This window comes from Natator depressus, chromosome 27 (assembly GCF_965152275.1).
Source record: "Natator depressus isolate rNatDep1 chromosome 27, rNatDep2.hap1, whole genome shotgun sequence".
Taxonomy (NCBI): domain Eukaryota; kingdom Metazoa; phylum Chordata; order Testudines; family Cheloniidae; genus Natator; species Natator depressus.
Window position 1 is genome coordinate 2,649,955 of NC_134260.1, and position 26,460 is coordinate 2,676,414.

A 26,460-nucleotide genomic window follows, 5' to 3' on the forward strand; every position below is an offset into this window, starting at 1 on the left:
GCATAGAGTTATGGCTCCTGGGTTCTATTTCCAGGTCTGACACTGATGCACTGTGACTTTGGACTACTCGCTTAACTACTTTGTACCTCCATTTCCCCCCGCATCTGAAATAAAGATGATTATTTATATCAGAGGTGTCAGAAGGGGTGGCTTAAAGGAATGCTGTTGGGTCAAATACATACTTGTAAAATTCATATTATTAGCAGGTCACTGGTGGGTGAGCTTAGACTTTTCTACAGGCTGCTGGCCTAGTGGATAAGGGTCACTGCTTTGTCTGTCACGCCCCATAGAGCATGTTATCAAGGGCTTTAGCTTGTCTGGTAATGCTCCTTGTTTTCCACAGGTTATGCTGAACACAGAGAGGCTGATCAAGCATGCAGTGCAGGAGAGGCTGGCAGTGACCGTGTGCATTAATAAGATAGATCGGCTGATCCTGGAGCTGAAGCTTCCACCCACTGATGCCTATTACAAACTCCGACACATAGTAGATGAGGTCAATGGCTTGATCAGGTAAAGATTTGTGAGGGGGGTGGTCATTGGAGCATGGTATCCTTGGCCCACTGAGTCCATCTTGGAGTCTGTGTTTGAGCATCACTCATGCTAAAATCAAAAGTATATGTCATTACAGTTGCAAGTCATGGAACCGTTCTCCACCCATGGCAAGTGCATGCACTAGACACGTAACTTGGAATGGATTTGTTCACTTAACACACATTTGGTGGAGAGGACTGTGACGATGTGACGCAGCAGGGAGGGGGGAGTATTGACCTGGGAATGTGCCCTGGGGACGGGAGACCTGAGAGCCTGTCACCTGAGCCAGGAGGGGGAGGGGGAGGTGACACCTCTGCCCAGGAATGTGGACGGAGGCTGCAGCAGGGAACCTGCTCGGTGGGTTTAGTTTCAGTTTGGGGCTGGGTGGAGGAACACAGGGAACCCCAGGGCTGGGGTCTAAGCTCCCTGCTCCCCCAGAAGGACTTCACTGAGGGGTCCTGGGTGTCCCCACAAGCTCTGTTTTGGACTGTGTTCCTGTTGTCCAATAAACCTTCGGTTTTACTGGCTGGCTGAGAGTCTCAGTGAATCCCAGGAAGAGGGGTGCAGGGCCTGGACTCCCCCACACTCCGTGACAACTGGTGGCAGCGGTGGGATCTACTGCACCCCGTGAACGGCGCTTCCTGCAGTAAGTGACTGGGGAACAGTAAAACGAAGGGGGATTGACGGGGACCAGGCGTGCTGAAGATTCAGAGAGAGACGGTTTCAGGGGGCGGTTAACCCCTGGGAGTGTGTGACCAGAGAGAAGGACTTTTGCAGTAACAGGGTTCCCCGGGGGATTGCAGCGAGCGGTCCCAGGGGCGGAGGAGTCTGCAGCTCGACCCTGGCAAAGAGGTGGTGACCTCAAGAAGGACTGGCACACTAGGGGCTTTTCCTGGAAACCGTGGACAGCTGCCCGGCCTGCGAGTGGCCAGCCGGGAGATGTACGCTAAACGCCTTAAGAGCGACCTGGTGGAGCTGTGCAGGCAGAGGGGGCTGCGCGTCGGGAGGTCCACCAAGGAACAGCTGATTGCCCAGCTGGAGGAGAGGGATCGCTTGGATGACCCGATCCCTGTCCCTGAGGGAAGCCGCCCGGCGGACGCAGCGTGGGCCCTGGGGCCTGACCAGGCTGGGAGGGGTAAGACTGCTGCCCAGGACACCCCGAGACCCTTCCTACCTATGCCTGGGGGAGGGGTTGTGGGAAGCCCAGCGAATACCGAGGGCCCCCTGACCCCAGCAGCCAGCAGGGGATCCTCCCAGCGGAGCTCCCCATCCCTGGAGCGGATGCGGCTGGAATGGGAGAGGGAGAGGAAAATGAGGGAGCTGGAGGATCATGAAAAACAGCGTCAACATGAGGAGAAACAACGTCAACATGAGCAGGAGGAGAAGGAGAAACAACGTCAACATGAGCAGGAGGAGAAGGAGAGGGAGCGTCAGGAGAAGGAGAGGGAGCGTCAGGAGAAGGAGAGGGAGCGTCAACATGAGCAGCAGGAGAAGGAGAAACAAAGACAGCATGAACTGGAGCTGGCCAGGCTGAGGAGCAGTGGGGCCCCGGCTGCGGTGAGTGAGGGGGGACCCAAGACTGCAAGGAGCTTTGATAAGTGCTTCCTGGCCCAGCGGAAGGAGGGGGAGGACATAGATAGCTTCCTGACGGCCTTTGAGAATGCCTGCGAGCTGCACAGGGTTGACCCTGCCGACAGGCTCCAGTTCCTCACCCCCTTACTGGACCCCAAAGCCGTGGAGGTCTACAGCCGGATGACAGGGGCAGAGGCAGGGGACTATGAACTGTTCAAACAGGCCCTGCTCCGTGAGTTTGGGCTGACCCCCGAGATGTACCGGAGAAGGTTCCGGAGTCAGCGTAAAACGCCTGAGGTCACCTACCTACAACTGGTCAACAGGATGCAGGGATATGCCCGCAAGTGGACAGCGGGGGCCCAAACTAAAGAGGACCTGCTTGACCTGTTTGTACTGGAGCACCTGTATGAACAGTGCCCTTCCGACCTGAGGCTGTGGCTGGTGGACAAAAAGCTCGAGAACCCCCAGCATGCAGGGCAGCTGGCCGACGAGTTTGTGAACAGTCGGTCAGGGGGTAGCCGGGAGGAGTCCCAAAAGAACAGGCCCCCCCCGATGCAGAGAGAGAGTCACCATGGGGCCTCCCAGCGGGGAAATAGGGAGAACCCCCTCCAAAGGGGAACGCCTGGTGTCGGGCCCCTCCGACCCGTTCGAGGGGACCAACGTGACCTGAGCTGCTATCACTGTGGCCAGAGAGGCCACGTACGGGCCCAGTGCCCCGGGCTCAGGGACAAACTGAGCAGACCCAACCTACCCAGGGTTAACTGGGTAGGGACTCAGCTGGACGAGGGGCAGGCGACCCAGGAAAGGGGGGCTACCAGTTTGCCACCTGCTCAGGAGGGAAGAGTACCCCCAGCCAGCCCCGCCAGAGGGCTGGAGGCTCTGGACTCAGGGTGCTCGGTTTACAGGGTGGGTGCGGGGCTGTCCCTCCGGAGAGAGTGCCTTGTTCCCCTGGAGGTGGATGGGAGGAAGGTCAATGGATACTGGGATACGGGCGCGGAGGTGACGCTGGCCCGGCCCGAGGTGGTGGCCCCAGATCGGGTGGTGCCCAACACCTACCTGACCCTGACGGGGGTGGGCGGGACCCCATTTAAGGTGCCCGTGGCAAGGGTACACCTGAAATGGGGGACCAAGGAGGGCCCCAAGGATGTGGGGGTACACCACCATTTGCCCACTGAAGTTTTGATGGGGGGAGACCTAGAGGACTGGCCAAGCGACCCCCAGACCGCCCTGGTTGTGACCCGTAGCCAGAGCCGGCGAGGGGCACTGCGACCTGACCCTGGGGAGGGTACCACACTGGAGGCGCGAGACCCTACTCGGGTGGGGAGGGAGCGCCGAGGGGCACGGCTCAGAGAGGCTGCGGCCTCAGACCTGGCCACGGAGGGGGAACCGGGCCCCATCCCTTCCCCAGCCGCTGAGTTCCAGGCCGAGTTGAGGAAAGATCCCTCCTTGCAGAAGCTCAGGGACCTGGCCGACCTCAGTGAGGGACGGACCATGAGGAGAGGCTGCCAGGAGAGGTTCCTGTGGGAGAAGGGGTTCCTGTACCGAGAATGGGCTCCCCCAGGGGAAGGGGAGTCCTGTGGGATCAGGAGGCAGCTGGTGGTCCCCCAGAAGTACCGCCGCAAGCTCCTGTCCCTGGCCCATGACATCCCCCTCGCAGGGCACCAGGGAATCCGGCGCACCCGGCAGAGGTTGCTACAGAACTTTTACTGGCCCGGGGTCTTTACCACCGTCCGGCAGTATTGCCGATCCTGTGACCCCTGTCAGAGGGTGGGGAAGGCCCGGGACAAGGGGAAAGCGGCGTTGAGACCTTTGCCCATCATAGAGGAGCCTTTCCAGAAGGTGGCCATGGACATCGTGGGGCCTCTCAGCAAGACGACCCGGTCGGGGAAGAAATACATTCTGGTGGTGGTAGATTTCGCCACCCGCTACCCCGAGGCAGTGCCCTTAGCTTCAATTGAAGCAGACACCGTGGCAGATGCGCTCCTGACCATTTTCAGCCGAGTGGGGTTCCCCAGGGAAGTCTTGACAGACCAAGGCTCCAACTTCATGTCGGCCCTGCTCCGGTGCTTGTGGGAGAAATGTGGGGTCCGGCACGACTGGGCCTCAGCGTATCACCCCCAGTCCAATGGGCTGGTGGAGAGGTTTAACGGGACGCTAAAGATGATGCTGAAAACCTTTATGAACCAGCACCCGCAGGATTGGGACAAGTACTTACCTCACCTGCTGTTCGCGTACAGGGAGGTGCCCCAGGAGTCTACCGGATTTTCGCCTTTCGAACTGTTATATGGAAGGAGGGTGAGGGGCCCCCTGGACCTGATGAGAGACGAGTGGGAGGGGAAGGCCACTCCCGATGGAGAGTCAGTGGTGGAGTATGTCCTGACCTTCCGAGAGAGACTGGCTGAACTCATGGGCCTGGCCAGGGAGAATCTGGCCAGAGCCCAGAGGAAGCAGAAGGTCTGGTATGACCGCACGGCGCGGGCGCGGGCCCGTGCCTACGCCACCGGGGATCAGGTGATGGTTCTCATCCCCGTGAGAAAGAACAAACTACAGGCCGCCTGGGAGGGCCCGTTCAAGGTCGTCAAGCAGCTCAATGAGGTAAACTATGTGGTGGAGCTGTCGAACCGGGCCCACCACCGCCGGGTGTACCATGTGAATATGATGAAGCCATATTATGCCAGGGGGAATGTGGTGTTAGCTGTGTGTGGTCAGTGGGAGGAGCAGGGAGATGACCCTTTAGTAGATCTATTCCCTGGGACCAGAGCTGGTTCCCCCCTGGAAACAATCCCCCTCTCGGATCAGCTCACCCCTGCCCAGCAAGCCGAGGTCAGGGGGGTGCTGCATCCGTACCGACAGCTGTTTTCCAACCAGCCTGGACGCACTAATCTGACTGTCCACCGGGTGCAGACAGGGTCGCACCCGCCGATAAGATGCTCCCCCTTCCGAGTCACAGGGAAAACTGCTCAGGACCTGGAAAGAGAGGTCCGGGACATGCTGGCTTTGGGGGTGATCCAGCCATCGGCCAGCCCTTGGGCCTCGCCGGTGGTGCTGGTCCCCAAAAAGGATGGGTCAGTCCGGTTCTGTGTGGACTATCGGAAGCTCAATGCCATCACTGTATCGGATGCCTACCCCATGCCCAGGCCGGACGAGCTCCTAGACAAGCTGGGAGGAGCTCGGTACCTTACCACCATGGACCTTACAAAGGGCTACTGGCAAGTGCCGCTGGATGCAGATGCCCGGCTGAAATCGGCCTTTATCACCCCTCTGGGGCTCTATGAGTTTCTGACCCTGCCTTTCGGCCTCAAGGGAGCGCCAGCCACCTTCCAGCGCCTGGTGGACCAGCTCCTGAGGGGGATGGAGAGTTTTGCCGTGGCGTATATTGACGACATCTGTGTCTTTAGCCAGACCTGGGAGGACCACGTGTCCCAGGTTAGACAAGTGCTGGACCGACTCCAGGGGGCTGGGCTGACTGTCAAAGCGGAGAAGTGCAAGGTGGGGATGGCTGAAGTATCTTACCTGGGCCATCGGGTGGGGAGCGGCCGCCTAAAGCCGGAACCGGCCAAGGTGGAGGTGATCAGAGACTGGCCCGCTCCCCACACCAAAAAGCAGGTCCAAGCCTTTATTGGGATGGCAGGATACTACCGAAGATTTGTGCCCCACTTTAGCGCCATCGCCACCCCCATCACTGAGCTATGCAAGAAGGGGAAGCCAGACAAGGTGGTCTGGACCGAGCAGTGCCAGGAGGCTTTCCGGGCGCTGAAGGAGGCTCTGGTCAGTGGCCCAGTTCTGGCAAACCCAGACTTTGACAAGCCCTTTGTGGTGTTCACCGACGCCTCCGACACGGGACTGGGGGCGGTGTTAATGCAGGAGGATGAAAAGGGGGAGAGACACCCCATCGTGTATCTGAGCAAGAAGTTGCTACCCCGGGAGCGACACTACGCGGCCATCGAGAAGGAGTGCCTGGCCATGGTGTGGGCCCTCAAGAAACTAGAGCCCTATCTCTTCGGGCGACACTTCACCGTGTACACCGACCACTCTCCCCTGACCTGGCTGCACCAGATGAAAGGAGCCAACGCCAAGCTCCTGAGGTGGAGCCTGCTCCTGCAGGATTACGACATGGACGTGGTCCATGTGAAGGGAAGTGCCAACCTGATAGCGGATGCGCTGTCCCGGAGAGGGGGCCCCGAACTTCCCCAGGTCACTGGTCACAGTGACCCCGCTCAGTTCAGTCTCGAAGGGGGGAGAGATGTGACGATGTGACGCAGCAGGGAGGGGGGAGTATTGACCTGGGAATGTGCCCTGGGGACGGGAGACCTGAGAGCCTGTCACCTGAGCCAGGAGGGGGAGGGGGAGGTGACACCTCTGCCCAGGAATGTGGACGGAGGCTGCAGCAGGGAACCTGCTGGGTGGGTTTAGTTTCAGTTTGGGGCTGGGTGGAGGAACACAGGGAACCCCAGGGCTGGGGTCTAAGCTCCCTGCTCCCCCAGAAGGACTTCACTGAGGGGTCCTGGGTGTCCCCACAAGCTCTGTTTTGGACTGTGTTCCTGTTGTCCAATAAACCTTCGGTTTTACTGGCTGGCTGAGAGTCTCAGTGTGTGCATGTACATTTTTTGGGGGGGGTGGGGGAGCCCTGGCCCTGGCCATTATCTGGTGTTTTGGCAGGGCCAGCCTGTCCCATGGTGGATGTCCTCAAAATGGTATGAAGCTGTAGATAATTTTTTTTTAGAGCCTGGGCTGAGATTTTTTCAAAGCTGACCAAGGGATTTGAGCTTCCAATTTCCATTAAAAGGTAATGGGACTTGGGCATCCCAATCTGCTAAATCCCCTGTGAAGTACTGCTGTCTCTCAAGCATCCCTGCATACGGCTGTGCCCCTAGTGCAGTGGGACCCTTCCTGAACAGGGCAGAGGGGAGGAAGGCAGCATTTCACTGCTGTCCATACACACCATGTGTTACTGCCCACTACTTTATCAGGCGCCCTACAGAACAACACTGGCAGTTGGGATGGTGGCATGTTGCAAATTCACGTTTTCATTTTATTCCATCCCGGCTTTGTTTGTCCTCTGTTGGTCTCTTCCCCTCAATTGTCCAGAAGTTTTTTTTTCCTTCTCCATTTGTTTCATGTGTTTTGAAAAGAGTAAACAATTAATTAAACTGCAAAACACCTTTGGATGAAGTGTGTGTGTGGGTACGTGTACACACCAACCAACCCTAAAACACAGCTCCTTAGTGCTGGAGCCCTCTTGTAGGCTCCTGGGGGCAGTGCAGAGTTCCTTCAGTGGAGTGGCTCTTGTTTCTGGGTTTAGGTTCATTGACAGTGTCTTCCTCTGTTTATATCTCCATCACTCTATGGAGTTATGCTGTACATAAAAGCTTTCTCTTTTTCAGCATGTATTCCACCGACGAGAACCTGATCCTCTCCCCTCTTCTGGGGAACGTCTGCTTCTCCAGTTCCCAGTATAGCATTTGCTTCACGCTTGGCTCCTTTGCAAAGATTTATGCAGACACATTTGGTAAGACTCAGCCAAAAACCATGCACACATCAACATCTCAAGTCCGTTAACTTCTGTAGAGCCCTTTCAAGTACTTACAGCAGCTCAGGTCTTTGCTGGCTCGTGTATGCACTTATATGCTAGCACATGCACTCAGAAACATTTAGGGAGCTGAGAGTTATTGCAGAGCCCAGTTGGGGAATTTCTCACCTGCCACTTTCTGCTTGTTGAGGAAACAGGAATACCAGTGAGGAACATTGTTGGATAAATATTTTCTCTTGTAAGTCTTTATCTTGTAAATATCGGAATGGGTGGAAGCCACTGTATGGCACGTACATCTATAATGGAGAAAACCCACTGTCGCTGTTCTAGATAAAGGGTTACATATGTGTTGCCCTCTGCATGGGGTAACAAAATGGTTCAGAGCTGAAAGGGTTAAGAATCTTTCAGCATAGCCATGAGGAAAGCCCTGTTCTCTGGAGTTGAGACTCCATTGTATCCAGGCTGAAGCTTGCCCCTGCGGGGTCTTGCCCTCTTCCTGCCCCCTGGATCTTTTTTATGTAACTGTCCTGGCTGTGGTTTGAATCTCTGCTCCCTCGATGCCAGCCTGAGACAATCTGCCTGGTGTGAAAGAGCAGGCAGTAAAAGAATAGCCATGTGCTTAGCCTGGCCAGCTAGAACTTGGCAAGTCCCAGGTTCAGAATGTTCCACGGGGCCGCAGTTGTGGTGAAGTTGGGATCTAGGAGATGCTGCCAGGCAGCTGGCCCAACTTTGGGGGTGGGCATGAAAAGCAGCCATTGTTCAGAGATCAGAGGGCTGACGCTCTCATGCACCATAAGAAGGAATAAACAAGATCCTCTTTCATTGTGGCATCCTTTGGTGCCCGGCCTGAAGTTTTCCCGACTCTCAGGCTAATTTAGCATGCGGGCAGCAGTTGGTGAGGCACGCTAATGCACTGTGCATTTAGTGGAAGTGGTGCGAGTGGGTGCTGATGTCTTATCACTTGTAAACTCAGCATGACTTGAAATCTAGAACTACGGTCCCGCCTATTCCCTGGGCATTTGAGGAGGGATATTCATGTATGGACTTAGTACACGATCTAAAAGCTAGGGAAGGGAGGGAGAGGGGATGCTGAGAGATACTCGTAGGCAGAAAATATTGTAATGAGCCTGGGCGGAAGGTGGAGATCATGCTATGCCAGCTGCCCTCCAGTGCTTAGCTTGAGAAGTGAGTTGGAGAACCGAGTGGATCCCGTAGGTCGGCTCTTTTCAGTCATAATTTTTTGGAAAGAGTTCCAGTGTCCCTTGGAACTGAACAAACTCCCTGGGCCCTGACTGATCCCCTTGTCAGCAGTCAGGTCACAGACACTGCACTCCCTTCTCACCGCTGCGTGGTTTTCCAAGTTAGTGCTGAGGATTAGTGTCAGGGAATCTTGCTCTGCAGCTGCCTGAATTTCAGCCTCAGAGCTGTCAAGCCAGCGCCCTTCTGCAGCTCTGAACTCCCTTGATCATTTACAAAGAAAACAGTGGAGAGAGGTATTTCATCATGTGATAGCTGAGGTTATTTCTTTATTCCCTTGTAGGAGACATCAATTACCAGGAGTTTGCAAAGCGGCTTTGGGGTGACATCTACTTCAACCCCAAGACGTACGTAGTGTTTTTAATTATCTTTGTTCACCAGCTTTATTACTGTGCAAGCAGCATTTCTTGCCCTCCCCGCCCCCATCCTGTAGAACAACAGAGGAGTTGGAAGAGGCTGAGTTGAACCTCTCCTCTACTAAGTGTGAATCCACATTGCTGTGTGTCCTGCCTGTTGGTGGCACAGCGATCATGTTCCTCTGCACGCATGGCTAGTTGTCATTGCTGGGCTTACCCTGGGGCATAGACATGCCTGCTCTAACTCACCGGGATTATGCAGAGGGATTTTGAAAGGGGATGCGGGATGGCATGTGGCTAGACTTCCTGTTTTTCTGAGTAGTTGTGGATACCTTGGAGGGGTTGCAGGTTCAATTCCTAGGGACCTAAATGCCCTACTAGCATTCCTACTAAATGCCCATGAGGGTGCATTGGGGTCTGTTTTTTTAATAATGTGTATAGCTCCATAGGAGTGCACAGAGCTCCCCAGGACAGGTCAGAGTCCCTGCCCAGCAGATCTTACACTCTGCGTAGGGGGAAGGGGGAAATATGAATATCCAGGCATGCAGGGGCTAGTGTACATATCACAGAGGTCGTGGTGCTTTTGGGTGGCAGAGCACTTTCCATTCACATCTTTCCTCTTGGCTTTCCTGCACAGACGAAAGTTCACTAAAAAGGCCCCGACCAGCAGTTCCCAGCGGAGCTTTGTGGAGTTTGTCCTAGAACCCCTGTACAAGATCCTGGCTCAGGTACATGCTTTCTTTCCCCTTCCCTTTGATGTGAGTGCAGTGCCAAGTGATTGAAGCCTGTAGTATCTGTTGCTGAGTGTTTTTAAAGACTGAACACTAGATGGCGCTACACATGAAATCTGTCTGCTGTCCTGTTAGGAAAATTCCACAATCACAAATGTTTGTGTCTGAGGGGCAGCCCCTTCTCTTCCGGCACCTGTTCTGCTCCTCGTTCCAAATACGCCCTCTGTTCATGGTGCTCTCCTCAGCAGGACCTGCACCAGGTGCGTTGGATCTGGGATGTGTCCCAGTGGCCACCAAGTACTAACTTTAAATTACCCAACCAGTTTCACTGCAGGAACTAAACTGATCTGAACCCAGCCCTCCCAGGGTAAAAGGCCCGATGTTAGCCTGCAGGCCCCCTAGTCCTTTCACACTGATGTCCTGTCCCATCGCCATTTGAATGGCTCGGATGTACCGTTGTCTGCACACGGGAGTCAATGGCAGTGAATCTCTCAGTAACTGTGGCGGTGGTGTGTGCCGTCCCACAGGTGGTTGGTGATGTGGACACCACTCTCCCCCGCACTCTGGATGAGCTGGGCATCCACCTGACCAAAGAGGAGCTGAAGCTAAACATTCGACCCCTGCTAAGGCTTGTCTGCAAGAAGTTCTTTGGGGAGTTCACAGGTAGGTCCTGTTTCTCCCCTGCCCTAGCTGCTGGGCTCCTGTAGCTGTGCAGTGCTCTCGCCAGCACTCTGGGCCGGTAGCTGGATGCCCCAGCTCCCAGTTTAACCTGCTGCGGGCAGAGCATTAGGGCTCTGTTTTCAGTGGTGATGTCCTCATGTTGCAGGTTCCCCTCACTTCTCAGCTGGTGCTGGTGGTGCCCATTGCTTCACGAGTCAGGCTGCTTATTTCGGTGCCTACATTTGGATTTAGAGACAAATTGTAGGTTCCTGGCTTTTAACGGTCTTGGCCTTTGCACCTAAACTCAGTTGACTGAGTTGGAGGAAGTGAGACGTAGGTGCCCAGAAGCTCTGGTATAGTTTCCAGGCCATACGTTGTACATGACATTGATTTGCACTGGGTTCAATATGCCAGGAAGTCCCTGAAAATAATTCATTTGCGCACACATGCCCTCAACTCTGCCTTCAGCATGTTCTCCTGAAAGGCTGCCCCTGAATGCTCCAATGTGCAGCCTAAAACCAGTAGGCTGGCGTCCTGTGGAGGTTCACTGATCCTTCGCCAGCAGCACAGTGTCCTCTGTTGGCAGTGCCAGTATAAGCTGTCCGCTCCCAAGTGAGTTGTCACCCAGGACTGTAGACTGACTAGTCCTCTGGGTTAAAGATGTCGTGTTTTATTCAAGCCCCCTCAATGCTGTACTCTGGATTCCTCCACTTAGCAGCATTCTCATGAAGCTCTGCTCTCCTAGGCTTCGTGGACATGTGTGTGCAGCACATTCCCTCCCCAAAGGTGGGAGCCAAGACCAAAATCGAGCACACCTACACCGGCGGCGTCGACTCAGACCTGGGGGAGGCCATGAGCGAGTGTGACCCTGATGTAAGGACCCCTTTCATTTACCATTACCTCTCCAAAAGCAGCATGGGGTAGAAGAGAAGTCCTCCTTTCCTGGGGTCACCAAGGCAGCCTCCTCCTAGAGAGGCATCCAGCAGCATTTCACAATCTCTTATCTGCTACTGAAGCAAATCTCTCCGCTCTGAGAAATTCAGAAGCCTGCCAGGGCAGCCGTAGAGAGAGAGGGTTACTGGAGAATGTGCAGGGAAAGGCAGAGATCAAGACTGAACTTCCCGACAGTTGGGAACTGCACTGTGATGGCTGGATGTTTGGGGCCTTTTGTGGACAATTATTTTGCCATTTTAGATGAAGGTAGATCTCTGCATGAAAGTCTGACCTGAAAAATTGGTTTGAGCTAGCCTGAGCAGAGTTTCTGCCTTTACAGTGTCTTTTGTACTAAAGGGATCACTTCTTCAAATGTAGCTTCCTCTGGGGTGGCACTTGGCAGCTGTTTAACAGTCCCATCAATGCTAGACAGCAGCTTAGGAAGTGAAGAATTGACCTGTAAATAGTAGATCATCACCTTCAAACTGCTGAGAAAGAGAGTGCCTTGCCCCATTTAAGGTCTGTGTAACTAGCGAAAATTATCAGAGGGGGTAGCTGTGTTAGTCTGGATCTGTAAAAGCGGCAAGGAGTCCTGTGGCACCTGATAGACTAACAGACGTATTGGAGAATAAGCTTTCGTGGGTGAATACCCCCTTTGTCGAATGCATGTGACGAAGTGGGGATTCACCCACGAAAGCTTATGCTCCAATACGTCTGTTAGTCTATAAGGTGCCACAGGACTCTTTGCCGCTTTTAGCAAAAATTAATTACCCAAGCAGATTTACCAGTGCTAACTGTCAAGGGACCTGGGCACGACCTGGGTTTTGTGTCTCATCTGAAATATGGGACCTCCAGCAGCACAGAAATTCTAGCACTGGGTCTTAGGCTAAGGAGTGACTTGGCAGTTCAGCAACGGCATTCTTCTCTCCAAGCCCCCTTTCTAAAGTGGTCCATCCAGGTAGAGGCCTGGCCCAAACTTCTCAGTTTGCAATCTCTGGGATCGTATTGTGAGGGAGCACTGCTACAGGTTTACATGGTGGTGTTTACATGAGGAAAGCAGCAATTTGCCTCTGTATTCATTTGAGAAATGTACTTAACCATGCTCTTTCCAGGGATCTGGCCAATGGGGAGGGAATTCCGGGCAGAGGAAGAAAATTGAGGACCCGAAAACTGTTCCTTGTGGATTTTCAGACAGAGTTCCTGATAATTCCACGTGGGTCTAATAGCTGATTTATGAGTTTGTGTCTTGGGAGTGACTTACTTTGATTTCTTTTTTGGGGGCAAGGGTCCACTAATGTGTCACACCACGAAAATGTACAGCACAGACGATGGGGTTCAGTTCCACGCCTTTGGCAGGGTGCTGAGTGGGACCATCCATGCAGGGCAGCCCGTGAAGGTACTGGGAGAAAACTACACGTTGGAGGATGAAGAGGATTCCCAGATCTGCACTGTGGGACGGCTCTGGATCTCAGTGGCAAGGTACCAGGGTATCAGTGAAGAGGACAAACCTCGGCAGTCTGGGAGAGGAGTCCCCACTCATTGCTGCTGTTCTTGAGGCTGCAGTGTGAGGGAGAAAAGCTCAAGGCTTTGGAGGCGGGGAGGAGTGAATTTAATGTGGTGAAAAGTCCCAGGTTGACCGACTGGATTGAGGCTACATTGAGTTTACGAAATTGAGCCAAAATACCCGGTGAGCCCCAAAGATCTTACAATGGGAGAGGATAAGTGACATTCAAAGGGTGCAGAGAGGGATATGATCAGTACAGCTATAGATGCATTTGCATTCTCTTTTACCATTATCTGATAGACCAGTGGGTCCCAAACTTTTTACTAAGTGACCTGCCAACTGCATGCTACCATCATCACAGATATGCACCTTCCACCCTAGTATCACAACACTAATCCTGGCCAAGTGCAGAGGGGCGGCCCTGGTGGGGTACGGGAGGGTTGGAGACCGAGCATGTAGGGGGGTCCTATCTTGTAGGGCTGGGCCCAGCACTGGTCACCGCATCGCTCAGGTTTGAAGGGCTGGCCAAACCTGAGTGGTGCTGTGACCCCCATACACCACGTTGTGACACCTGAAGCAGGAGCCAGGCCCAGCCCCCTGCAGGACAGGAGCTGCCGCCACAAGGTGAGTGTGAGGCACGCTCACTCTCCAGCCCTTTCTGTCCCCTCCGAGCCAGGAGAAGTATACGTTTGCCTAGGTTAATCCGGCTCTAGACATAACCACCCATCTAGAACCTTGTTGGAGCCCTATTTGTCTGCACGCTTGGAGTTGCAGCAGAAGAGAGGTTTGCAGAAGAAGAGGGCAGCCAATCTCCTGCTCAGCACAGGGGCGTTGTTCCACAGGGAACAGGCAGCATGGAAGAAGGTGCAGACATGTTTGTCTGAGAACCAGGGGGCGAGAAGGTGGATGAACAGAGGACAGCATGGGGACAGCGGTGACTAATGGGTGTGCTATCCTGTTCTGTATGTCAGATACCATATAGAGGTGAACCGAGTCCCTGCCGGCAACTGGATCCTAATAGAGGGGGTGGACCAGCCCATCGTGAAGACTGCAACCATCACAGAGCCTAGAGGCAATGAGGAGGTACTGTGCGTGACTCAGCATCCTTCCCAGTAGGGGAGCGTCAAGGAGTCTGCTGGCTGTCTAGGATGGTCAGGTTGGGGGCAGTGATTTCCTCCAACCAGAATGTTACTTTCTCCCATGAGCAAGGCAGCCCCGTTGTGGATTACCAGTTTTCAGGGTGCCTGGCTGTGTCTGTCAATACAAGAACACTCACTATGAATGCAGGTGGCCTCCTACTAGCCTGCACTTGCTCCATGGTGCTGTCCCAGCAACGACAGGGGCATGTACTGTGGCTGACTCCAGGCTCCAAGGGATGGTTGTCCTACAAAGTAGAGATTTCCCTTGTCACCAGAATCTTACTGATGGTTCTGATTTGGTTTCAGGCTCAGATCTTCCGTCCATTAAAGTTCAACACCACGTCTGTCATCAAAATAGCCGTGGAGCCAGTCAACCCTTCGGAGCTCCCTAAAATGCTGGATGGCCTGCGGAAAGTTAACAAGAGTTACCCATCGCTCACCACCAAGGTGTGTGGCTGAGGCGAGGCTGATCCAGGTGCCCCCGGTTAGGCTGCTCCCAGGCCCTGCCCTGCTCTTTGGGCCCCCTTGTGCTGTCTTCACTTAAAGCTTTAAATGGTCAAAACCAACCCATTTTTGACTTTGCCATTCTCTCCCCTGAAACTCACTTGCTATTAGTCTGCATGGACTAGCCGACCATGATTCTCCAAGGGGTGAACCCTACGTCATTCCCTAGAGCATCTTTTGCTGCGGGGGCTAGGCCAGATGAAGGTACAAGTTTCCCACAGAGCCTGTATCTCCAGCAAGAAGAGGCTGGAAGCGGAGTAACTGTGTGCTCCCTCACAGCCAAACGGCTCTGCAGCACATCCTGCAGTGTCCCTTGCTGGGAACCTAGGGCTCGGGCTGCTCTTCCTTCTCAGCCAGGAGCTGGCCCCACTTGCCTTGTTGATTAGACTCAGGAGCCGGGACCTTTCCCTCTAGGTTCTCTGACTGTAATAAGTTTCCCTTGGCCTTGTGGACAAAGCTGGAAGGGGCTAGGTCAGAAGGAATGCTGTGCTGTAGCTTGGGCCATCTGTTTCAGGTGGAAGAGTCTGGGGAGCACGTGATCCTGGGGACGGGGGAGCTGTACCTGGACTGTGTGATGCATGACTTACGGAAGATGTATTCAGAGATTGATATCAAGGTGAGGAAGCAAAATGAACCTTTCCTGTGGTCATTACTGGGGGTACATAAAACAGGACTTCCTCCCCCTTGGGAGTGTGGCAATCAACTGCTGCCCCCAGCCCATTGCTCCAGCAGGTCTCATGACTGCAGCTCCTGAGGTGTAGAGAGACTGCTGTCTGCTGAGACAGAGCGCGGTGCTATTCGTACCTCTGCCACTGACTTGCTGCATGACCTTGGACGAGCCACTTACCTTCTGTAGGCTTCACTTTATCCCTCTGTGAAACATACTTCCGTACCTCGCAGGAGGGGTGAGATTTGGGATGTCTGAGATCCTCAGATGACAGGCACTAGAGAAGGGCGAAGAATTGTTGTTCCCTTTCCGGGGTTTCAGGTACATGGGGAGAAGTTGCCCTTTATTTCTTAATATCAAAAAAAGCAAATACATCCCTCCAGGACAGCCAGGGCCCTGCACGTCCCTTGGCACAGAGTCATGCCTCAGAATCTCAGCTTCATGTTTTTAAAATTGAGCTTCTAGCCCTTATGGCTGCAAAGATAACTTTGAAAACCTGGACGGAGTGTAACCAGTGCCGGTCTGACTGCAGAGAGCCTCAGTGGCTGTCTCAGAGAGGAGTGAACAGCCTGGATCCTGCAATCGCCACAGTTCCTGAGCTTTGCTGTTTGGTGTTTTTCCAAGATGCCGTAGAATCCAGCATTTTTGCTGCAGAAGTTACTGTTTCGCCAGATGCAGGCACCCGGCGTTCTGTTTCCTGCCGAGACCTACTGCAGCTCTCGAGCTTCTGCTCCGTGGAGCTGGGCAGCAGGGAGTGGGAGCTGCGGAGCCAGAAGTGTCGGCTGGGTAGTTACGCTGCCTGTGGAACGGCCAGCAGCCAAGGCCTGAGAACTGACGTGAGCTGCCGAAGCTCACGACAAGCTCCCCTTTCCTCTGACATACATGGGGGAAAGGCCGTTCTGAGCCAGGCTGCCCAGATGACACCATGACAACTGAGACCCACAGAGAAAATTTGTCAGAAATAGCCATTGCTGGAAACAATCCCCACTGCATAGTAGGTCACTGAGCACTTTCAGCCCTGAGGCCCAGTTGGGGGCAGGTGTTTGGGGGGAGGAGTGGGAATGAAGAGTATTTCATGGTGCTGCAGTACATTCACATTAGGGATGTTTGCTGAAGAATTCGGTCCCATGGTGCTGCCGAGTGCATGGGGCTCAGAGTATAACCTAGGGAGCCAGTCTCATGGATCCAGGTGCCTTAAAGGGACACTGTCAAGTTGAAATCCAGTCAATTTCAAACCCTGAGAACTGTTTTCAGAGCTACCCCTGCCCAGAGCCCCTTGTGGCCTCACAGTCACACTTCCTTGGTTTTTCAATGTTTTTCTCTCCCTTGCTGCTGTGAAAGACCCACAACTGTCCAGGCCAGCCTAACCAGCTGAGAGGAGTGGGGACGCTGACTCGACACCCAGTGCTGCCGGTTGCCCAAAGGGAATACTGAGCAAAACAGGCAGCTGATATTTCTTGCGTTGCTTTTGATTATAGTGATCTCAGGCATTGCTGGGAACAATGGGAGGGTTAAAAGGTTTCAGACAGTCCCTGTGTAAAGTGTGTTTGTGAAGTTGAAAAGTTCAAAGAAAAGGCACAAACTGCTGCTGTTGTTCTTTTTAAAGGTTGCTGATCCGGTTGTGACGTTCTGTGAGACTGTTGTGGAAACTTCCTCCCTGAAGTGTTTTGCTGAGACACCCAATAAGAAGTACGGCTTAGTGACCCGATAGTCCAACTCTGAAATGGTGTCCCCATGGGAGACAGTGGGAACCCCTTCCCCTGGACTGAAGCCAGTCTCTGTTGTGTCCCTTCCCCCATCCTCCTAACCACATTATACCACACCAGCACTTTCCTCGCAGCACCTGGCACTGGCAGCTGTTGGAGGTAGGGTACTGGGCTAGATGTACCTTGCATGTGATCTGGTCTGGCAACCCCATTTCCAGCACTCTGTAGTGTAGAAGAGGGCACACTCCTACACCGGCCTCAGGAAGGGACCTAACAGGAGTTTCTGTGAACTGGAATTTCTGTTTTGATATGTGCTGGTTAAAAGGGCTGCTTCCCAGTGTCCAGGGCTCATTCTAAGCAGATTCCACTGCACATCATCATCTGAAAACCTTCTGACTGCTGAGCTCTGGGTTCTGCCATTCCCATGGCAGAACTCTGGGTCTCCTGGCTTTCCAAGAGCTGTGAGCGAGTCAGTCCTGGAAATATAAACAGGCAGTAAACTGACACGTGTGTGGCTAGCTCTGTCTCCCTAGCCACGTTCCAGGTGTTATACTGGGCATGCAGCTGTTGTAAAAACACAGTGGTTTCCCACAGAACAAGAGGGGAAACGTATTTTTCCACTGTAACTTTCTCTGGGTTCCTCATCCCCTTTCACTTCAGTCTGTTGCCGCTAACTGTGCAGCTTGCCCTCTGGGAAAGCCCCCATCTCTGCGACTCGCTGATTGGCATCATCTGTCTCTGCACAGGAACAAGATCACAATGATTGCTGAGCCGCTGGAGAAGGGACTCGCGGAGGACATTGAGAATGAGGTGGTCCAGATCACCTGGAACAGGTCTGGCTAATTTCGAGAGCAGAGGCTTTGTGGGTGTGTGTAGAAGAACTGGAGGGAAATGTACAGCTCTGGAAGTCACACAACATCAGTGTATAGCCCTGAGGAAGAGGAACCTAATAGGGACGGTGCTACCCTGCCAGTCCATGAGCAGCCCTAGTACAGCCTGTGGGTCACCCTGAGGCTAAGGCTATGTCACTCTGCAAACCTAAGTCAACCTACATTAGGTCAACTTACAGCCGCTGCAGTAATTACTGTGGTGGCACGTGCCACACTATCCTCCTTGGGTCAGTGGTGCGTGGCCTCACCAGGAGCGCTTCCACCAACCTAAAAGGGGCAGTCTGGGGAGCTGAGAGCCCGGTCTCTTAGCTCTGCTAGCAGCTCCCTGCCAGGAGCCTGGCTGCCCCACAGGCTCCCAGACTCCTGGTGGGCTACCCCCGCTCTCCGTTCCTCTCAGGGAGTGGGGAAAGCTGCCCACCCTTGTTCCCCACCAGGAGCAGGGGCTTTATAGCCCACCCCACCCCCGTTCCCCACTGGAAGTGAAGGAAGCCACCTAGGGCTTCTCCCCTACCCATTCCCTGTTGGGAGCAGGGGGAAAACGGTCGAGGCTTCTTCACCCCCTCCACCCGTTCCCCTCCAGGAGCTGGGAGAAGCTGCCCGGGGCTCCTCCCCACTGGACAGTGGGGTCCAGCTGCCCCAGCTTCTCGCCCGTCCCCTGCTGTAATCTGGGCAGCCTTGTCAATTTCATGGCTCACCCAGCTATGAAATTGACACGGCTGCCAGGCTCCATGCAGGGAGTGGGCAGGGGGTTGACCCAACTTCTCACCCAAGCTCCCAGCTAGGACTGGGGTCCAAAGCTGCCCCGGATCTCAGCAAGGAGCAGGGTCCAGCCTCCCATTTCTCCAGAGGAGTGGGGGCTTTCTTGTCAATTTCACAGTTCAGTGAAATTGACAAGACAGCCAATGTAAGGGACACCCTGTCTACACAGACACTGTGTTGTGTTAACTACACCAACATAAACCTTTCGCCTCTTATGGAGGTGGAGTTATGATGTCGGTGTAGTAGAGCACTTCCATCGGTGGAAGGAAGGCTGCAGCTGCCTTATGTCGACCTAACTGTGTAATGTGGACCCTCCCTAAGAGGAGGAGGAGCTATGTGCCTGCATGTCTCTACCCAGTGAGTCAGGATCTGGGCTGTCTAACGTTTTCCCTGTCTGTTCCCTTCTCATCAGGAAGAAGCTGGGCGAGTTCTTCCAGACCAAGTATGACTGGGATTTGCTGGCTGCCCGTTCCATCTGGGCCTTTGGGCCGGACGCTACTGGCCCAAACATTCTAGTAGATGACACGCTGCCCTCGGAGGTGAGGAACCGCAGCCCTGGGGAAAGAAGTTAGATGTGAGGAGCGCAGTCACACTGGAGTGACTTGGGCAACTTTGTCTACCCTGTAGTGTTCAGAGGCGACATGTTTTCCCCAGGCCTTGGCAGGAGGGGTCTGGAGCTGTAATTTTGCAAGAGTGCTGTCTTACTGATTAGAACAGGGGGCTAACAGGGCATCTATGGGCTAGTCCCAGCTTTGTGACTGACTTGCCTTGACTTTGGGCCCAGCCACTTGTGGCTTAAGTGCCCTGTGATCCAGAGTTGCTTAGCTCCCGCATAAGTCAAGCCACTTTGATTAATGGATCGAGGTGCCAAATTTTGAAATGTTGACTCTGAGCTCTTTGCCTTATTGTTACCCCTCTGTCAAAGAAAGAGAATATCTGCATTGTGATTGGAGTGCCCTTAGAAGTGCAAAGCAATGCTGCTACTCTAAGAATTCACTCTTGAGAATGGTCCCTCTCTTTCCCTTGCTGCAGCTGGATGCAGCAGTGCTGATCTGTAATGTGTCTGTTTCTGTGTAGGTGGATAAGGCCCTGCTGGGCTCTGTGAAGGACAGCATCGTGCAGGGGTTCCAGTGGGGCACAAGGGAAGGGCCCCTCTGTGATGAGTGTAAGTAAGAGAACTTGGGGCAGATGCAAATAATAAAACAAGAAGAATTAAGTCTCTTCCCCTTTGGCAGCCAAATTATCTGTCTGTAATATGCCCCAGGGCAAAAGGTCTGCTCTGGTTTAACCACCAGGTGTGTTGCTGTCCAGACAGGACTCGCTGGGTGAACTCTGTGGCCTGTTATACAGGAGGTTGGACTAGATGTCTAACAATGCAGAAAAGGCAGAAATATTCAATAAATATTTCTGTTTTGGGTTTGGGGAAAAATCAGATGTCATATGCTGCTGAAATACTTTCCATTCCAACAGTAAGGAGGATGTTAAACAGCAGCTACTAGAGCTAGACATTTTTAAATCAGCAGATCCAAAGAACTTGCCTCCAAGAGTTTTAAAAGAGCTGGCCAAGGAGAAGGTTAAGGGATGACTTGATCACAGTCTATAAGTAAGGCTACGTTTTAGTCACAGGTATTTTAGTAAAAGTCATGGACAGGTCACTGGCAGTAAACAAAAATTCACGGCCCATGACTTGTACTATATACCCCTGTCTAAATCTTGGGGAGGGGGTGGCCCAGGGAGGTACCATGGGTGTTCGGGGGGAGGGGAGTGGGAGCGGCATGTGGCCTGGGACCCATGCTGGTGCTGGGTGGCGGGGCTGGCAGGCCCCCATACCCGGCTCCGTGCCTTCCCGGAAACGACAACATTCCTAGGCAGAGGCGCAGCCATGCGGCTCTGCACACTGCCTCCTCCCCGAGCACCAGCTCTGCAGCTCCCATTGGCCAGGAATTGCGGCCAATGGGAACTGCAGGTGCAGTGCCTGCAGGCGGAGCCAGCGTGCAGAGCCCCCTGGCTGTGCCTCCCCTAGGAGCGGAGGGATTACGCTGCTTCTGGGAAACCGCCCTGAGGTAACCCTCCATCCATCCAGAACCCTCACCCCCTCCTGCGCCCCAGCCCTGAATCCCCACCCAAACTCCTGTGGCTGCTGGGGGGGGCCAGCGATGGCCACTGCAGACGTCACGGAAAGTCACAGATTCTGTGACCTCTGTGACAAACTTGCAGCCTTATCTGTAAGCACCTACATGGGGAACAAAACTTTGAAGAGTCCATTATCAGTCCATCAGACAAAGGTGTAACAAGATCCAATGGCTAGAAGTTAAAGCTAGACAAATTTACACTAGAAATAATGGATTCTTCATCACTGGATACTTTTAAACCAAGATTGGCTGTTTTCCTAAAACATGCGCTCTAGTTCAAACAGGAATTAATGCAGAGATGTTCTGTGGCCTGTGTTACACAGGAAGTCAGACTAGATGATCACAGTGGTCCCTACTGGCCTTTCCCCTGTTCCTGTGCACCCAAGCTATGTGTCTGCGCTGGGCGTGATGATCCCTGAGAATGTGCGGTTTGGGCTGGTCTTTGTGGAACGGTTAGCCTTCCGCTCTTAATGGGACTTCCTCCAGCCACGGTGTCAGTCACTCCCTGCTCTCTTCCTTCCCACGCTCAGTGATCCGCAATGTGAAGTTTAAGATCCTGGACGCTGTGATCGCTCAGGAGCCGCTGCACCGGGGAGGAGGGCAAATTATCCCAACAGCAAGGAGGGTTGTGTACTCCGCCTTCCTCATGGTAAGGCCTGTGCTGGGCATGGTGAGGCCAGGGCCTAACACAGCTTCTGTCCCCTTCAGGGGCAATGTGGAACTGTGGGGTTTGTGTGGGTGGGTGGTAAGTACCGCAGAGGTGCGTGGTGAATTCCTGCCCTGAGACATTTTCAGCCTAAATCAACTCATTCATCAATTAATCTTCCCAGTCCCCAGAGAAAGAAGCAGGCGCAGCGATAACAGTGTCATTCCTGTGCTACAGAGTAAACCCAGTCTGCTTGGGAACCTGCAAGAATCTGCTCCATCTCCAGGTCCATTACTGTGTTTGGCCTGCTGAGACCGGGAGGGAGCAGCCTGGATGCTTTGAGCCAAGACGAGAGATCCTCCCTCTGTGGGTTTGCTCTGGGATGGTTGTAGAACAGACCAGACGCCTGCAGCAGCTCCACGAGGTTCTGTTTATCTGCTGCAAGGCGTTAAGCAGGTCAGGAGCCTGGCCAGCGGGGTCAGGATCCCTCCGCTAGTAACTCTTGGTCCTTCCCGTATGTGCCCACAGTGCTGTCCGTCTCCAGTTCACACGTGTGCTCTCTCCTGGCCTATAGGAACACCTGGGGCCTGGGCTTGGTGTGTGCCTGGCATCTTATTTCCCATTCCTTTTCCCAGGCCACTCCTCGGCTGATGGAACCGTACTACTTTGTGGAGGTCCAGGCCCCTGCTGATTGTGTGTCTGCAGTGTACACTGTGCTGGCCCGGCGGAGGTAAGCTGCAGGGAGACCGTGGCTCCGCGGAATGCCCTCGTGGGTGTGTGTGCGAGGTGGTGACTCTGCCCAGAAGCGATGTCCCTTTGGGGTGGCAGGCCACGTGAGGAAATCAGAGTTGCAGTATGTGCAGGCACAGTGTTCATTTTCCAGTGGCATTGCATGAAACCTTCTCTGGCGGATCTCAACTGCCCCCCGATGCAGGGGCGAGGGTGTCTCGGGGAGCCCCCACTTCAGCCATAGGGGGGTGCTTGAGATCAGATTCAGTCCTTTGTGTATGTGGTTCTCTCCTGCAGTGCTCACAGTGGAGGGGTGAACAGAGGTAATGTCAGTGGGATGTTTTAACAGATGATGCCTCAAAGGCAGATGTGGGAGGGTTAATTCTTTGTGACTCTTCGCCAGAGGTCATGTGACTCAGGACGCTCCAATCCCAGGGTCCCCTCTTTACACCATCAAAGCCTTTATCCCAGCCATTGACTCGTTTGGGTTTGAGACTGACTTGAGGACTCACACGCAGGGACAAGCTTTCTCTCTGTCCGTCTTCCACCATTGGCAGGTGAGTGCCTGCACCGTCTGGGGGGGCATTTTGTGTTCAAGGCCTGTGCCCCACCAGCCTCGCTGTGCACCACGAGCAAAGGGAGTGGATGACTGCAGGCCCTCGGGGGTTGGGAGGAGCCTCTGCTCCCTTCCCGTTTGTATGTTAGCTGTAAATTTACTGCTGCTAGCCAGATGACTAGTCCCAGGCCTCAGGCCAGAAGGCTCCATGCTGCAGCTTCCCCCTGGATGAGGTGGTCTGGATGGGATCCCTTTCACCGCTGCTTAATGGGCACTAATGGGTCCTTCATTGGTGACACAGGAAGCTGCCTCAGTGGCACTCCCAGCCCTTCAACTCAGGGAGCAAGAAACCAGGGCCAGGAACTGGGATCCAGGTTTCTGCAGTGCAGGGCACTAGCCCTTGAGCGCACAGGCTCCGCCTCAGCGGTTAACTATTAAAGAACTTGTTTCAGTGCCTCTCTACTCTGTGAAAGTGCCGGCTGAGCTGTGGGCCCCAGACCGTACTGGCATGGTAGAGATGCCTAAAACACTGGGGCTGCAAGTCCCCCCTCAGCAGGAGCAGGCAAGTTCCCTCCTAACGGGCACCTCAGACATTAGACTCCTAAGCTGGACTGTTAACTCCTTAGCTTGGAAATTCCCATTAGAATGAACCCTGAGCCAGCACCTCCATTCAAGTGGGAGCTGCCAGCAGGCAGCCGTATCTCTGCGATGATGAGTAAATTCCTTTGATGGTTGGCATGCACGTTACGGAAGGTCCTGGGGCCTAGGCTCAGGAGCTGGCCTCCACGCTTGTGAGATGGGTTACGCACCTTGGGTTTCAGAAAACAAAACCCTTCCTGGTTTTGACTGAATCATAGAATATCAGGGTTGGAAGGGACCTCTGGAGGTCATCTAGTCCAACCCCCTGCTCAAAGCAGGACCAACCCCAACTAAATCAGCAACAAATCGGCCCGTGTATACCTTCCTAAAGCTGATTGTGACACTTTGGAACCAATACGCAGCTTAGTGCATTCTGCAAACACCTCTTCTCCACTGGCTGTCACTGTGGCAATGCTCCAACCGAAGGAGGTTGAATATAGCCAAGATTAACCCATCAGGGACAGTTGGTGGCAATAACTGAGCAGGCCTGCAGCCGTGGTGCTGTGATACCCATAGGCACGGTTAGTGGTGCTGTGGAAGATTAAGTTGCCTAGCCCCACACGGAGAACAGGCAGACTGGCTGTCAGCGGCAGTGACTGCAGTCACCAGGACTCGGATTTACTAGGCTTTCGCCCAGTTTGCTCTAGTTGAGGGTTGCTCCCAGGATCCTTCAGGGGCTCTTCTCTCCCATGCTGACTTCCTGGCCTGTGTTTCAGATAGTGCCTGGAGACCCCTTGGACAAGAGTATCGTCATCCGGCCCTTGGAGCCCCAGCCAGCACCTCACCTGGCCAGAGAATTCATGATCAAGACCAGGCGCAGAAAGGTAAGGCCAGCAGCAGCCTCGCCTACTCTGCTGACTCTTCTCCCCTATCTGCACAGTTCACAGGGTCCAACGTGCCCCTCGCACCACAGCTGTGCTTTGGACTCAGTATGCTGCCCTATGCACGGAGCCATCCCTTGCACTGCTGCTGGAATGGCTGCGCTGTTTCCCAGGGTCTTTCAGCAGGGCTTTGAACGCACCAGGGTGGGCTGCTCGGCTCTCTGGGAGCTCTGCTGGCTCTTACCTCTCCAGCTCACGCTGCTGCTTCTCCTTCCGCAGGGCTTGAGCGAGGACGTGAGCATCAGCAAGTTCTTCGACGACCCTATGTTGCTGGAGCTGGCCAAGCAGGATGTTGTTCTGAACTACCCCATGTGACCATGTTGCCGCAGAGGCTAACCAGAGACTGCTCCAGTGTCTGCCGGCCCAGCTCTTTCCCCCTCCTCATCGTCCTGCAAACATCTCCTCCCTTGCAGTCCGGCTGCCCTGGTACTGCATGTGCCGGGCACTTCTGCTAAGGCCTCAGAAGTACCCTTACCCACACCCTTACAGGCTGTGTGTGTTCAGCGCCTCCCTAGGCCAGGAGTCTGCACTCGAGACAGACAGAATATGGACATGGCTGATATCACTCTTGGTCCCCTGCAGCCTGTCACTTCCATTGCTGTGTACAAGTGAATTTTATAGCCGTGCGTGGCAGTTCCAGGCCCAAAGGGGTTAATCCACACCCGTGTTCCCCTAGTGAACATGGCGTTAGGGACAAACTGAAGTTTCGTGCAGGGGTTTCATGCTGGGTTCAGCCGCCTGCCTGTGCCTCTGATAGAGCTGGGAGCTGCCGCCAAGCTCCTGCAGCCAGTGACGTGCGTAGGCTTCTCGTGGTGGGGGAGACAGCCTCTCCTGGGGTGCCCAGGAAGGTGGATGGCCTGTGTCTGGAGGGCTGTTAGTGACCTTGCAGGGAACGGATGGCGGGAGTCTGGACCTCCTGACAGTCTGGATTTTTATTTCTATTTTGTACAAGTTTATTTTTGAGCTTTGTAAAGACTGAATAAAACCCCTCTCCCCTGGCGTGTGTCTCTGTCCCAGGGGGTCCCATTGCCCAGAGGGGAGAGATGCTTGGCTCAGAGCCCACATAGTGACCCCTGGAGCCAGTAGCCAGCACAGAAGCAAGGACCCTCTGACCATTGCTTCTGTACTGTGAGCTGCACACGTCCTCTGGCCCATCTGCCTCTGGGGGGAGGTGTGTGCTGGGTTCAGCAGTTTTCAGTGCAGCCCCCATGTGGATTCTCCAACAAGCAGGACGCGCTAGTGTGAATCACCCCCACGGCATGGCAGGGTCGCTGCTCCCATCTCTGCAGCTTGTGGCTCACGGGCTGGGGGATCGCCGGTACGCTAGCCTTAAGCCTCTCTCGCCAGCCCTGTGGCTGTTGCCTCCTATGTACTGTGCAGGGCCTGTGCTCTCGTGTTTGCCTTCCAACGTAGCTCTGCAAATCATAATGTCCCCTTCCCCTTCGGTCACAGGCCTTCCCCCAGATCACACTCCAGTCTCCTGCTTCCAGCCAGCCTGCACTCTCTCCGGGCTAGCAGGCAGGGGCACAGTAATGGTCCCATCTCCTGTCAGTCTCTGAAGAGGCCAGTCACTGAATGGACCATGGTGGACACTGACCGTTTCCCCTCAGCCCTAGTGCTGCCCCCCCAGCTCAGTGTTGGGAAGCTGGCACTGCCCCTGCTCAGGCCGTACCTCTTCTCCACATACCCTGGAGTCTTTGCTTGGGGCTGCCTCTGTTCACCCTCCAGCTTGCTGGGTTTGGTCTCGTGGAGCAAACACTGTGCTGGTCCCTGGTCTCTTTCCAGCTCAATGTGACTGCACTTCCCTGTGTCCGTTCATATTGGAGCCCCGACGACCTGCCGGGCTGGCCCTAGCCATGGCCCCTCCAGAGTCCCATCCTCATCCCTGTCTGCAGCTCCCAGGGCTTTCTGGAGCCAGCCAGAGCTGAGCACCTGCTTTATTCACTCATGTGGGTCTTGCTGGCCTGAGCTGAGGCAAGGTGGAAAGTCCTCGGGATGTCAGGCCCCCGGCGGCAGCACTGAGCTCCTGTCCTCTGGGCAGGCACCTGTGCGCTGTGCCAGGCTGTGAGCATGGCCCTATGCTAGCAGCAGGGAGCCGGGCTGCCTAACAGAGCAGGTCTCTGTCTTATGGCTACCTA

General features: G+C 54.3%; 2 protein-coding genes across 2 annotated transcripts in view; one reads left to right on the plus strand and one right to left on the minus strand.

The window, feature by feature from the left end:
* The window catches only part of EFTUD2 (elongation factor Tu GTP binding domain containing 2), a 37,767-nt gene extending 12,458 nt beyond the window's left edge, over positions 1-25,309 (plus strand). Inside the window, exons 10-28 of the mRNA XM_074940554.1 lie at positions 344-510; positions 7,488-7,612; positions 9,174-9,237; positions 9,884-9,974; positions 10,505-10,640; positions 11,383-11,510; positions 12,856-13,049; positions 14,046-14,157; positions 14,520-14,660; positions 15,232-15,333; positions 16,991-17,073; positions 17,837-17,923; positions 19,152-19,278; positions 19,817-19,904; positions 21,402-21,520; positions 22,153-22,247; positions 22,650-22,803; positions 24,158-24,265; positions 24,542-25,309. Coding sequence (XP_074796655.1) covers positions 344-510; positions 7,488-7,612; positions 9,174-9,237; positions 9,884-9,974; positions 10,505-10,640; positions 11,383-11,510; positions 12,856-13,049; positions 14,046-14,157; positions 14,520-14,660; positions 15,232-15,333; positions 16,991-17,073; positions 17,837-17,923; positions 19,152-19,278; positions 19,817-19,904; positions 21,402-21,520; positions 22,153-22,247; positions 22,650-22,803; positions 24,158-24,265; positions 24,542-24,637 — 2,217 coding nt within the window. The 3' untranslated portion in view covers positions 24,638-25,309. The remainder of the gene's footprint in view (positions 1-343; positions 511-7,487; positions 7,613-9,173; positions 9,238-9,883; positions 9,975-10,504; positions 10,641-11,382; positions 11,511-12,855; positions 13,050-14,045; positions 14,158-14,519; positions 14,661-15,231; positions 15,334-16,990; positions 17,074-17,836; positions 17,924-19,151; positions 19,279-19,816; positions 19,905-21,401; positions 21,521-22,152; positions 22,248-22,649; positions 22,804-24,157; positions 24,266-24,541) is intronic.
* DNAAF19 (dynein axonemal assembly factor 19) overlaps positions 1-26,460 on the minus strand; it is a 180,587-nt gene that overhangs the window by 27,332 nt on the left and 126,795 nt on the right. The window lies entirely within an intron of this gene.